This window comes from Macaca mulatta, chromosome 6, assembly GCF_049350105.2.
Source record: "Macaca mulatta isolate MMU2019108-1 chromosome 6, T2T-MMU8v2.0, whole genome shotgun sequence".
In the NCBI taxonomy this organism is placed as follows: domain Eukaryota; kingdom Metazoa; phylum Chordata; class Mammalia; order Primates; family Cercopithecidae; genus Macaca; species Macaca mulatta.
This window is the reverse complement of record NC_133411.1, coordinates 42,091,138-42,104,504: the sequence shown is the minus strand read 5'-3', so window position 1 is coordinate 42,104,504 and position 13,367 is coordinate 42,091,138. Positions and strand designations below refer to the sequence as shown.

General features: G+C 41.8%; 1 protein-coding gene across 1 annotated transcript in view; it reads left to right on the top strand.

Moving 5' to 3' along the window:
* The window catches only part of MROH2B (maestro heat like repeat family member 2B), a 73,994-nt gene extending 61,487 nt beyond the window's left edge, over positions 1–12,507 (top strand). Inside the window, exons 31-42 of the mRNA XM_078004356.1 lie at positions 46–203; positions 700–826; positions 1,314–1,501; positions 2,644–2,784; positions 4,515–4,629; positions 5,237–5,383; positions 5,629–5,811; positions 9,748–9,903; positions 10,248–10,379; positions 10,793–10,895; positions 11,882–11,947; positions 12,401–12,507. Of these exons, the coding sequence (XP_077860482.1) occupies positions 46–203; positions 700–826; positions 1,314–1,501; positions 2,644–2,784; positions 4,515–4,629; positions 5,237–5,383; positions 5,629–5,811; positions 9,748–9,903; positions 10,248–10,379; positions 10,793–10,895; positions 11,882–11,947; positions 12,401–12,507 (1,623 nt within the window). The remainder of the gene's footprint in view (positions 1–45; positions 204–699; positions 827–1,313; positions 1,502–2,643; positions 2,785–4,514; positions 4,630–5,236; positions 5,384–5,628; positions 5,812–9,747; positions 9,904–10,247; positions 10,380–10,792; positions 10,896–11,881; positions 11,948–12,400) is intronic.
* The last annotated feature ends 860 nt before the right edge of the window (positions 12,508–13,367 follow it).

Sequence of the window (13,367 nt, the reverse complement as noted above, 5' to 3'; positions counted from 1 at the left end):
GGGAAAATGGCAACTTAATGTTTGACTTCGTTTTTTTCTCTTTAGCTATTGGAGATCTTAAGCACAATTTACCATCACATGCCAGTCCTCAGACAAAAAGAAGAAAGTTTTCAGTTCATGCTAGAAGCCATCTCCCAGATAGCCAGCTTTCACATGGAAACAGTTGTTGACAACCTTTTACAGAAGCCTCTGCCCTTTGACAGGTAGATTCTTATAGAGAAGGCCACTCTGAAAGGCCTTGGGGAGGGATTTATGGTTTGAGAGCAAGATAGCAAACAAAGGCTGAAAATAGCTCATCTGAATAACAATTTAACAATTGGTATTTGAATCACAAATGAGGTTTTTCCAAGTGCTTTTCATATATATAAGATATATATGTATTGCATAACAATATTTTTAACCATATGCCATAGGAATAAGAGAATATTAAAAAGTGAATATTCTCCTCTTTCTGGTGGCCTAGAATGCACCTACATGAGAGGTTCCCATCTTAGTGGACTTTAACAAAGTTCTGTAACCCAAGGCTAGGTTGCTGAATTGTTATGTAAAACATCTTTCTTATCCCCAGGCATGGCAGCATGTCCATCTGCCCTTGAAATTGTGATTAGTCATAATGTGATTTTAGAGTGAGTCAGATGGAGAAGCTTAGAGCCTGAGGGGTTGTGCCTTATCTACCAATTTCCTGCTTCGCCACCCTAGGGACACAAAGACATTGTGGAAGGCGCTGGCTGAAAAGCCAGCCTCCAGTGGGAAACTCTTGCAAGCCTTAATAGACAAACTGGAGACCGAGTTAGAAGATGACATCGCCAGGGTTGAGGCAATTTCAGTGAGTTGGACAGCCTGAACCCATCACTTGCCTGAGACTGCGCCATCCTCTATGATCTATCCCCACCTGGAGCTTGGTGCTCTCACATTAATGACACCTCCTTCTCTCATACCCTAACTTTATTCAGTTTATAGTTATGGCTGTACTTTTGTCTGTGGCTGATCATTTTTAGAAGCAAATTTCTCATCAACCCCCACCCCCAAAATCTATGTATCTATATTTCTAGATTAGTCTAGAAGATATCCGAAGGACCCTTTTTTGTCGAAAAACCCCAGTGCTGAAAACATTTTATTTTACATGACTAGTATCCCCTGGCAGTCACAGGACTGACGTGGCAGTCCCTGAGTTGAGAAATTTCCAGACAATAAACCCTCCCATGTCTATGTGTTTTTACTGGTGGAGAAAACAAAGTTGAACATCAGCCCAGACAGAAGATGGTGTTGGAGGAGATGAGACGGCCTGACCAAGAGGCCCTTTCTCCTCTCAGGTGGCCTGTGCTATGTATGAAGTGATCTCAATAGGCACCTCTGTCACCGGCTTGTATTCAGAACTGTTCACTCTCCTCCTGAAGCTGGTTAGCTGCACACTGGGCCAGAAGATGCCCACGTCTTCCTGGAGCCGCAGGCGGCATGTGATGCAGCAGGGAGAACAGCAGCAGATCCCAGACCCCTGCAGGTAAACGGCCAGTCAGGAAGCATCTTCCACAGAGGTCCCAATCCCAGACTCCAGGAGCAGCATTGCAGAAGTCAGGGTCTGCCCCTTCTGTCATAACATCCATTGTCCATGAAGAAACAAGGCTCTACTGTCCCTAAGCCATGACACCATAGTTCTTCTTGAGCCAGTATCCAGTGTAGCTACACAGAACAGTCACTTAAAGAATGAGGGTCTATGCTTTCTTTCCTAGAGGAACTACTGTATTATCTTTGGTTTCTATCATTGAGATCTTCCTAAAGAGGCTGGACTCTTGTGATCTTCAAGTCTACCAGGGAAAGAAGAAAAATAAAAATAAATACCATATTTCATTAATTCTGAGACTTCAGCAATTGAAAAAAAGTATTTTTGCATACCATTGAGAAAACAGAAAAGGACTCCAAAGTAAGCAGTGAATCAATGCTTTCTTAAACTTTAAAATTTTTATTCTGTACTTATCAAAAGAACTCTTTTAGGATTATGAGGTATAAATTTTCATTTTATATCACATCATTCTGTTTCCTTGCTTTTTGCAGAACTTTTCATTCCAATGTAAAATTATAGTGCAACATTTTTAAAGACATTTTAAACACCATTTAGATTCAACACATGTATTAGGTTGGTGCAAAAGTAATTGCTGATTTTACTATTAAAAGTAATAGTTCCAATAATACATGTAACTTTACTAAAATGATGGTAATATAAAGAGCTATACCTTAACAGGCAACAGATGTGAATGCACAGACAATAGCAACTACGTCACAAGTACTGTCTGGCCAAGAACAATTGTAACACACATCTACTGCAGGATGCATCCTGATTTTAGAGATGCTGTTTTAGAATCAGTGAAATATGGTATTTTTCACTTTTTATTCTTATGGCTTATTTTTTCTCATGGGGGGAGTGTTGACAAGATTTTGTGGCGTTACTTACTGACCCACGTCATCTGAATGTCCCCAAGGATCCTAAGGCTAAAATGTGAGCATAGGGCTGCCTGTTTTTCCCTTATACAACATCCCCTAGTCCAGCAGTGGGAAAGCATTGTGAGGAGTGGGAAGGTAAACTTGGGAACTTGCAGTTCCCTATAAGGGTTGACTTAGTTTTGTAACGCTGACTGTCTTCTTTAGGCTTTCAACTGCTACTCTAAGATGTTTGCAAGCCCAAGCCATGAGAGAAGGCCTTGCAAAGGAATCTGATGAGGGGGACAACTTATGGACTCTCCTCAGCAGTCCTAGTACACATCACATAGGCGTATGTTCACTGGCCAGGTAATGTGCAGACTTTCTAGAACCAGATACAAAGAAGAAAACAAAAAACAAAAACAAACAAACAAACAAAAACAGAAAAAAAAAAACGTGCAATACAGGCAACTTCACTGAGCATAATGATTCACTTAGGACTCATAGTCGAAGGAGGACAAACAGGGAAGAAGGAAAAGGGAGTGGGAAGTGACGGTAAGATCAGCCCCACACACACCACTCACCTCAAGAAACATGATTCAGGTGAACATCTTTAGACAAACTATACTTATTTTTTGAAAGAAATATTTAATATTCACATACCTAGAATTCTGTTGAACATTTTCTTAATCAGCCTTTCAAAAAAAAATTTTTTTTTAATTTCATTAGGTTTTGGGGGAACAGGTCATGTTTGATTACATGAATAAGTTCTTTAGTGATGATTTCTGAGATTTTGGTGCACCCATCACCTGAGGAGTGTACACTGTACCCAATGTGTAGTCTTTTATCCCTCACCCCACTCCTGCTCCTTCCCCCAAACCCCCAAAGTCCAATGTATCATTCTTATGTCTTTGCATCCTAATAGCTTAGCTCCCACATATGAGACAGAACATACAACGTTTGCTTTTCCATTCCTGAGTTACTTCACATAGAATAATAGTCTCCAGTTCCATCTGGGTTGCTGTGAATGCCATTATTTCACTCCTTTTTATGGCTGAGTAGTATTTCATTATATATCTATATATATATAGATAGATATATATATGCACACCACATTTTCTTTATCCACTCATTGATTAATGGGCATTTGGACTGGTTTTATATTTTTGCAATTGCAAATTGTGCTGCTGTAAACATGCGTGTGCAAGTATCTTTTTTGTATAATGACTTCTTTTCCTCTGGGTAGATATACCTAGTAGTGGGATTGCTAGATCAACCGGTAGATCTACTTTTAGTTCTTTAAGAAGCTCCACTGTTCCATAGTGGTTGTACTAGTTTGCATTCCCACCAACAGTGAAAAAGTGTTCTCTTTTTATGGCATCCATGCCAACATCTTTTTTTTTTTTTTTTTTTTTTTTTTTTTATTATGGCCATTCTTACAGGAGTGAGGTGGTATCGCATTGTGGTTTTGATTTGCATTTCCCTAATCATTAGTGATGTTGAGCATTTTTCCATATGTTTGTTGGCCATTTGTATATCTTCTTTTGAGAATTATCTATTCATGTCCTTAGCCTGCTTTTTGATGGGATTTCAAACTACATTTAAATTGGACAGTTGGATAGGTCATTTTAAAATTTGAGCCCTGGTGGGCTTTCATCAAGTGTCTCTCTCTCTCTCTCTTTTTTTTTTTTTTTTTTTTTTTTTTTTTTTTTGAGACAAGAGTCTTGCTCTTCGCCCAGGCTGGAGTGTGTAGTGGGGCAATCTCAGCTGACTGCAACCTCTGCCTCCCAGGTTCAAACAATTCTCCTGCCTCAGCCTCCTGAGTTGCTGGGACTAGAGGTGCACACCACCATGTCTGGCTAATTTTTTGTATTTTAGTAGAGACGCGGTTTCACCGCGTTGCCCAGGCTGGTCTCGAACTTCTGAGCTCAGGCAATCCACCTGCCTCAGCCTCCCAAAGTGCTAGGATTTCAGGCATGAGCCACCACCCCCAGCCAAGCATTCCTTTTTAGACAAATTACTTGCCTGATGAACAAATAGACTAAGCTTTCCTCCATTGTTTAGAAAAATAAGTCTCTGCTAAAACGTGCATTTTCTAGGAGCATGGCAGTGTGGCAACACGGAGTCATACTGGACATCATGGAACAGCTGCTCTCATCTCTCACCTCCTCCTCGGAGAGCTACCGGATAACCGGCACCGCTTTCTTCTCTGAGGCAAGGGAGAGCAGCCCTCAGAGCACACTCACTGGGTCCCCTTGGGGTATTTCTCTTAGGGTCTGGAGCCCAGTGTGCACTGGAACCAGGGAAGAGAGACTTCAAAGTGGGGGGCTTTAATAGAGGAGAGACCAGCTACTGCCAGAGATATGGTACCTAAGCAGGGGGTGAAAGAGGAAAAATAAACCACCTCACCCACCTCCTGCCCTCTAGTTTGCACAAGACAGAGAAAGGGGGACAATAAATCTGTGAGGGATGAAACAAAGCATTGTAGCACTGATGCTTCAAATTCTGGCCTAAAGACTATTCCAGCCAATCCAGAGAAGGAAAACTTTCAGTCATTCCTGTTTTCCCTGCCCCGTTTTCCACTGAGACTAGACATCTCTTATGCAGGTAACCGGGTTCACAGCACCACCTAAGCCTGACCTGTGCGCTGCTCAAATCTAGAGCTCAGCCTCAGCAAGACTTGCTGGTTCCCCAGAGGGCTTCCTCCTCTGCTCCACAAGCAGTGGGGTCCTCTCTTTAATTGTACTTATGATGTCTTTGGCACTCTCCTGAAGTAGGGGGCCACACCCTTAACTAAAGGGGAGGAGTGTGTTGGTTTCAGCTCATGAAGGAGCCAATCCTTTGGAAGCATGGGAATCTGCGAGATGTGCTGATCTTGATGGATCAAAGTGCCTGGGACTCCAACGCCACTCTGAGGCAGATGGCTATCCGAGGGCTCGGCAACACAGCATCTGGGGCTCCTCACAAGGTAAAAGGCGTTCTAAGGGGAAAAGGTTCACTTAAGTAGAGTTTTGAAATAATTACTTCCTAACCCACACCTAGTAGTTGCATAAAAATTAATTGGAAATCCAGATACATTGCTGAAGTAGTAGTTCTTGGGTTGAAGTACATGTGACCCTGACAAAATTTCAGTCCTCTTGTCTGAGGACTCCTTCCCTATTCCAGATATGCACAGAACAATTTTGAAGATTAAGAGGTCTTATTTCAAAATAGGTGAAGAAACATAAGCAGTTAATGCTAGAATCTATCATCAGAGGCCTGTATCACCTGGCTCGCACCGAAGTCGTCTGTGAAAGCTTGAAGGCTCTAAAAAAAATCCTGAATCTGCTCACAGACCGAGACGTGAGCTTCTACTTCAAGGAAATAGTGCTGCAAACAAGGACCTTCTTTGAAGATGTAAGTGAGCCTGTTTAGGAATCTTCCCTCCAGAAGTTAAGGAACAGAAAAAGGTTTAGGTAGTGTTCACAGAAGACATTGTCAGTGTCCCACCCATGTTCCTTGACCTGCCCCAGACAGGTCACCTGCACAATCTCCATACAAGCTGATGGCTTCCTGTGTCTCCCTGCCTGAGGGTGCTCTGTGGCTTGGCAGTCATGATTGATCTAAGCTGAGTGAGCCAGAATTGTTGGGGGAAGAAATGCCCTGGGAAGGACCCTCAAACAATAAGAAACAAGAGTTTGTAGATAAATTTCCCGGCTTCCTCACCCCTCAGAAAGATTGAGCTCCACTTGTTCATAACAGTGACACACTCCTTAATACTTCCTTTCTTGGCTTTCCTCCCTTCCCTATCTCATTCCCACTCCCCGACCTGCTTCCTGGGCTCACCTCCCAAATAAATTACTTGCACCTAAGTCCTCATCTCAAGGTTGCTTTAGGGGGAAGCATAAATTATGACAGTGCTCAAAGACGAACTAGGACCTGAGTAAAGACAATGTTGCTTCTAACACTATCTTTCCACTTCCAACATTCAGAGACTCATTTTATCTAGGCGTCAGTAAGCTGCAGTCCATGGACCAAATCCCACCCACAGCCTGTTCTTGTAAATAAAATTTTATTGGAACACAGTCATACTGATTGATTACTTATTGTCTATTGCTGCCTTTACACTCACTAACAGGGTTGATTGGCTGTTACAGAGACCTTAGGATCCACAGAGTTTAAACTATTTACTGTCTGGCCTTTTAGAGAAAAAGTTTGCCTGCTCCATAATCCCAGTTTCAAAAAAAGATCAGTGAGCAGTCCTAGGCAGAGGGTAATTTTTCCCTTATGCCTTCCAGGAAGCACATTTTAGTATTTATTTTTGGTTATTCATTGCCATCGATGTAAAAATATTTTTAACCCAAACCTATTATTTTGTAATCTAAATCTGCTTCCTCGTGTGCTATTGTCAAAGGAGATGGAAAACTGCTAGTTGCCTTCTCTAGTGCATTCTTCATAAACATTAAGGCTTTATTCGATTACCTAGTTACCGTACAGTCTGCAGACTTGAGAAGTCTTCATTTCCCTCATTATTCATCATAAACCTCATTTTTCTGCTCATTAAATATTTTGCAAGCCTGTGACTGAGCTGGACCTCTAAATGAGGCTCAAGAAGTATTGAATAGAATCTAAGGAAATATTATCTCTCAAATCCAACCTTTTCCTATTTCTTTGCTTCGTTTTTTTAAAATTTTGCCCTTTCTTCCTGATCTTGACATGCTAACTATATGAACCTCTAGATTTTAGTCTGTAATATATGCCCACAGCATTCTTCAGTTTTGTATTTTTGCGGTTTTTCTTGTGTGTGTGCTAGCCTAAACCTGGCCTTTGAAAATATCTTTCTGCTTGTTTCCAACTACTTCCTCCAATTAACCAATATCACTTTTAGGCCAGGCATGGTGGCTCATGCCTGTAATCCCAGCACTTTGGAAGGCTGAGGCTGATGGATCACTTGAGGTCAGGAGTTTGAGACCAGCCTGGCCAACATGGTGAAACCCCACCTCTAGTAAAAATACAAAAATTAGCCAGGTGTGCTGGTGCGTGCCTGTAATCCCAGCTACTCAAGAGACTGAGACAGGAGAATCGCTTGAACACAGGAGGCAGAGGTTGCAGTGAGCCAAGATCATGCCACTGCACTCCAGCCTGGGCAACAAGAGTGAAACTCTGTCTCCAAAAAAAACAAACAACAACAACAAAAAAAAAAAAACAGCAACTTTTAATTATCTTGTCCTCAAAAATGCTTACTGGGGTAAAAGTAACAATGATATTCTTTTTCTTCATTGCACAGGGCTGAAGTCACTCCTTCAGAACCCCAGCTGTTAAGTTTCCTGGATTGTTGTTGATCTGATAATCATTCTTTTAGATCTGAGCCTCCAGTAAATCACAAGTCCACTTAACAATTTCGTGGTCAAGATACTATTTCTCAGTGTCATCAGAGAAGGATAAAATGTGCTAAAGTCTTACTGGTGGTTAGCTCAGACCTTGCTCATCTCTAATAGGTGTCAACTCCATCATGTTTGCATAAAAGTAAAGTTGGACAAAACTTTGGCTCTTATTTGTTCTCCAGTAATGCCATCTTTACATAAGTATATTTAACTCTATGATCTATTGCCCTGATATTTTTCTGTAGATTAAGGATAGCTCTCTATAATCTCCAAGTTTCCTTTCTTTCGTTCTTTCAATATTTAAATACTTTATTAGACTTTTCAAAACATGGTGACACTTGAATGAAATGACAGAACAGAAAATGTGGCTGCTGCCACATGCTCCGTTCCCTTCTTGCTACTATTCCCTACCCTGTCACCCTGAGCAATCGCTTTTCCCTCTGTGACTCAATGTTCTCAAGCAAACATGAGGACATTGGACTAGACGTTCTCTAATATTTCTCCCAGCACCCAAAACCCTTTTGCCACTTTTTCTTTCAGATTTTTCATCATCCCAATTGGTCGATTTTTCCTGGACCTATCATTAGCTCATTGATTTTGCAAAATTCAAACTTTTTTAACTAGATGCTTCTCTACTTTTCTAGTACCTTGTTTTTGGTTAGCTTTCCCTTTCTAAAGAGATATCTTTTAAAAATATATCCTGACCTTATTCCTAATAAATCTAAAGAATGTGTTTCTACTTTCATTTTCATTATACAAGGTCACATCTGAGCTTTTCCGGCCTTTTCCCAACAAATCATCATTTTTTTAGAAGATCTATATTAACTTTATTGTGGATCTAAATAATATTCTGCTATTCAGGACTGCTTTTTCTTTAATCCCTCTTTGTTCATATGGGTATTTTAAACTGGTTTTCTGGGCCTAAAAGTAAAAAAACTTCCATGAAATTCATCTCACTTCATTTCTTCCCTGTCGGAACTCTGAAACATAACTCTAACGAGAAAATAGGAGGCCATCTTCCTCCACCACCTTTCTCTTGTTTTCTTTTTTCTTTTTTTTTTTTTTTTTTTTTTTTTTTGACACAGAGTCCCGCTCCTTCACCACTGGAATTCAGTGGCATGATCTTGGCTCACTGCAGCCTCCTCCTTTCAGATTAAAGCAATTCTTGTGCCTCAGCCTACCAAGTAGCTGTGACTACAGGCACACACCACCAGGACTGGCTAATTTATATATTTTTAGTAGATACAAAGTTTTACCATTTTGGCCAGGCTGGTCTCAAACTCCTGACCTCAAGTGATCCACCCGCATCAGCCTCCCAAAGTGCTGGGATTACAGGCATGAGCCACCGCACCTGGCCTCTCTTGGTTTCCTAAAATCATTGCTTGCCATCCTAGACAAAAAAAAAAAAAAAAAAAAGAAAGTTCCATAACTTCACATACTCAAGAGTAGAGCTAGGCACTTCTGTGTTTAACCTCTCTAAGAACCAAGGCCCAAATTCCCAAACTGCCTGTAATCCCTTTAGAAAATATTTGGTGTCATGGAGAACAGTACTAGGCCTTGGACAATTAAGATTAGAGACCTCATAATTCTAAGTTAGTAACGCAACCAAACTAAGTAAAATACACAACTGGCAGAAGCCCTCCCTGGCTTTGTCTATGAGTACCCCTGTGTATCATTCCTGTGGTCATCCTCACACTTCCCCACTGGCTACTCAAAGACAGAAATCAACTCTCTGGCATCACATAAACCCCAGACCCAGGGTTTTTTTAAACTCATGTAGTGTGGAGAGAAAGCTTCGGGAAGGAAAACGAGTTCTTGGAACATTTAGAGGCTGTGACTATGATGGACCAGTGCCTGGGTTCCAGCCTTCTTTTGCTGAAGTGGGAAGGGTGGGATTAGAGCTGAGAGTGTGCTGGCAGGGAATGGCATCTGAGAGGATATTCACCACGACATGCATTCGTCACCACAGGAGCAGGATGATGTGAGATTGACTGCCATCTTCTTATTTGAGGACCTGGCATCCCTAACAGGAAGAAGGTGGAAGATTTTTTTTGCTGAAGAAATAAAAAAGAGCCTGATCTCATTCCTTCTGCACCTTTGGGATCCCAACCCCAAGATTGGAGTTGTAAGTGCTCTCCACAGACACCTGCACCTCCTGCTCTCCCCGTGGCTGAGAAGCACCAATAAACCTGGTCTAGCTGCACCAGAAGCCAGATCTAAAGTGCCAGATCTAAAGTCACCCCTTAGAACTGAATCTGAAAACCTCTTCTCCAATTCTAGGTTCTTCTTGCTGTCTCTTCCCGAGTTTACTCTTCCATCCTTGAAACTGGGAAGGTGCCAGCAATGACTATAAAGCCATTCACACCACTGACTTTTACTGCTTCTTTCCCAGTACTGTTCAGCATTTTTTCCCTTCTGGAAGGAGATCCTAATGTTCTGGACTGTGATGCAGAAAACTCTGTTTTCCAGGCTTGCCGTGATGTCTTGATGGTCTGCATTCCCTTTTTGGGCCTCCAGGAACTCTACGGGGTATTAGACCATCTCCTTGATCAGGATCTACCAAGGGTCAGGGATTTCTATAGGCAATTCTGTGTGAAACTGGTGAGTGTCCAATAGATGCCACCTCCAAAACAGGCAGGACAAGGGTCTAGATAAATCCTAGAAGGGCAAACAATGTAGCAAGGAATCTCTGGCCAGAGCCAGAACTGCCTTGGAAGGATGGCAGTGATCCTTGGTATCCTGCCGCAGGACCCTCTGCTCCATTCCCAAGTCCTGACTGGGATATGTTCTCCTCGGTTCCTAAAATTCATATCAGTTGATTAATCCCTTAAACTCTGATGCCTTCCTGATTAAATGTAGATCAAAATACGCATAAGACAATTTGCAGTCAATTAATTTATGGCTGTATGAGTGCTCACTGGCCTTTACAGATCCATTCTGAGGACCTATAGGATGCTGAATGTCACAAAGGTTCACTTTCCAGTTGCTCTCTTTGTAATTCACATCTCTTCTAGGCCAAGAAAAGCCAGGAAATTCTGTGGATCCTCCACACACACTCCTTCACCTTCTTCACTAGCAGCTGGGAGGTGATCAGGAGTGCAGCTGTCAAACTCACAGGTGAGTACACACCCCCATTTCCTACCCAGATATGTCTGCTCTTTCCATCTGGTTTTGCTTTGACCAGAAGCTGTCCAGTATAAACACTAGTATGACCAATATAACCTTTTTTATTAAATCTCAGGAAGGGCTTTTATCTTACATCTTGTAACATCCTCCCGCAAAGAAACCTGCTTCCTTTTGCAGTGAAAACTCATGACCTCTCCTGACTCACCTACACTAATTCTCCTCCCATCTGAGCCCTTCATGCTCCTTCTGGCTCCAAGTCCTGCTCCTTCTTTGCTCCCAGCTGCTGCTCTTACATAAATATTTTTCTTCACCTCATCTCATAAGATAACCCACACTCAACATCCAAAGCTCAGTTCAAGCTGAGAGCTTTGGTAACATGATACAAGTGGGAAGTATGTTCATGTGGGGGCCAGCAACCCCTGGCTCTGCCATGTGATTCTGGAAATTGACTTAACTTTATGTTACCTCTCTGTCTGATGTATAAAATAAAACATAAGTAAGTCTCTAAAGATCCTTCTATCATGAAATTCTAAGTCTTACTTTGAAGCCTGTTCCAACTAATTCAGCCAAGAGACTACAGGCCCACTCCCTTCACCACCTTTAAGACCAAATTAAAAATATGAGGGTTCCTTCTTGACTCATATATATGATCCCCCCAACTATATTATACATTTTTTGAAGACAGAGATTCTATCTTACACACACTTGAAATCCCAACAACAACTAGCCTCCTCAGAAGATCATTCTGTGAACTCTGCCAAATATTCTGGATAAGTGACTACTTGCAGGCATGGCACTCTGGACCCAATAGAAGTCACCCTGACATCATTTTAGGGGGTGCAAAGGAAGTCATATAGTTTGCTCATTCACCAGCCTACCATTTACCTTCTCACCAGGTGCAGAGTCTAACCTGATCTACTTTTCATGGCTTCTTCCTCTATAATGAAATCAGTAACATTGTCTCCTATTAACTTTAGATGCCATTATTCTCAATTTGACCAGCCAATATGTGGAGTTACTAGACAGAGAACAACTGATCACACGTGAGTACCAACCTAGTTTCTTCCCAGCATATTGTTACATTCTTAGGAAAAGAGAAAATATTGCTACTCTAAGTTCTACGTGAGCCCAGAACTTGAAAATCTTAGCACCAGTTATTGTATCTGATGCTCTCTAGACACTAGAATTTCTCCAGGGTATAAAGCAACCTCCAGCTCCAGCTCTTTGCAGGCATCAGAAACACCAATAGACTACAACTTTCCAATTGCCTAAACCTACTGATCACAAGGTCAGGGCTTCTCTTCCCTTATTTCAATGTTAAAAGCAGTTCTTGTAGTTCCACATTCTACCTTTTTAAGATAAAATTCGAGCATGAGGACCTGAGCCCCACTTGGATCTGACCCTCAGTGCTAAAAAGTTGGGCCTTGGCTTGGTTTGCCCTTCTTGCTGGGCTCTGACTCTCCTCATGTGCTTATTTGCTATTCTTGCCATTTCAGGGCTCCAAGCTCTTCGTCGAGATCCATGTATTCGTGTCCAGAGAGCAGCTGAGGCTGCTTTGCAGACCCTCCTGAGAAGGTGTAAAGAGACAAGCATTCCTCTGTAAGCCATCAAGAAATAAACTGCTGGCTTTTCCTATATCTGACTCCTGTCTTCATCCTATTACCTCACAAACTTGCAGCATTTTGAGGAAAGAGATGCTGCCTAGGATGGGGATATTGAAGTGTTGGTATATTTCTTCCTCTAGACACATGCTCACGTATGTTTATTGCGGCACTATTCACAATAGCAAAGACTTGGAATCAACCTAAATGTCCATCAGTGACAGACTGGATTAAGAAAATGTGGCACATATACACCATGGAATACTATGCAGCCATAAAAAAGGATGAGTTTGTGTCCTTTGTAGGGACATGGATGCAGCTGGAAACCATCATTCTCAGCAAACTATCACAAGAACAGAAAACCAAACACCGCATGTTCTCACTCATAGGTGGGAACTGAACAATGAGATCACTTGGACTCAAGAAGGGGAACATCACACACCGGGGCCTATCATGGGGAGGGGGGAGGGGGGAGAGATTGCATTGGGAGTTATACCTGATGTAAATGACGAGTTGATGGGTGCTGATGAGTTGATGGGTGCTGACGAGTTGATGGGTGCAGCACACCAACATGTCACAAGTATACATATGTAACAAACCTGCACGTTATGCACATGTACCCTAGAACTTAAAGTATAATAATAATAATAATAATAATAATAAAAAGAATCTCCTTGGTGGCTTCCATTAGCAAAAAGCAAATCCCACAAGTTCACTTCAGGAATAACCTGTGATTTGGATAGTGACAGCCACATGGCTTTGCCTAAGATAACCCTCTATCTTGAGAAAGTAAGTCCCAGCAGATATCAAAAAGTGGCAGAACTTGACCCACACAATTCTGCTGCCACTAAAAAGAGGTCCA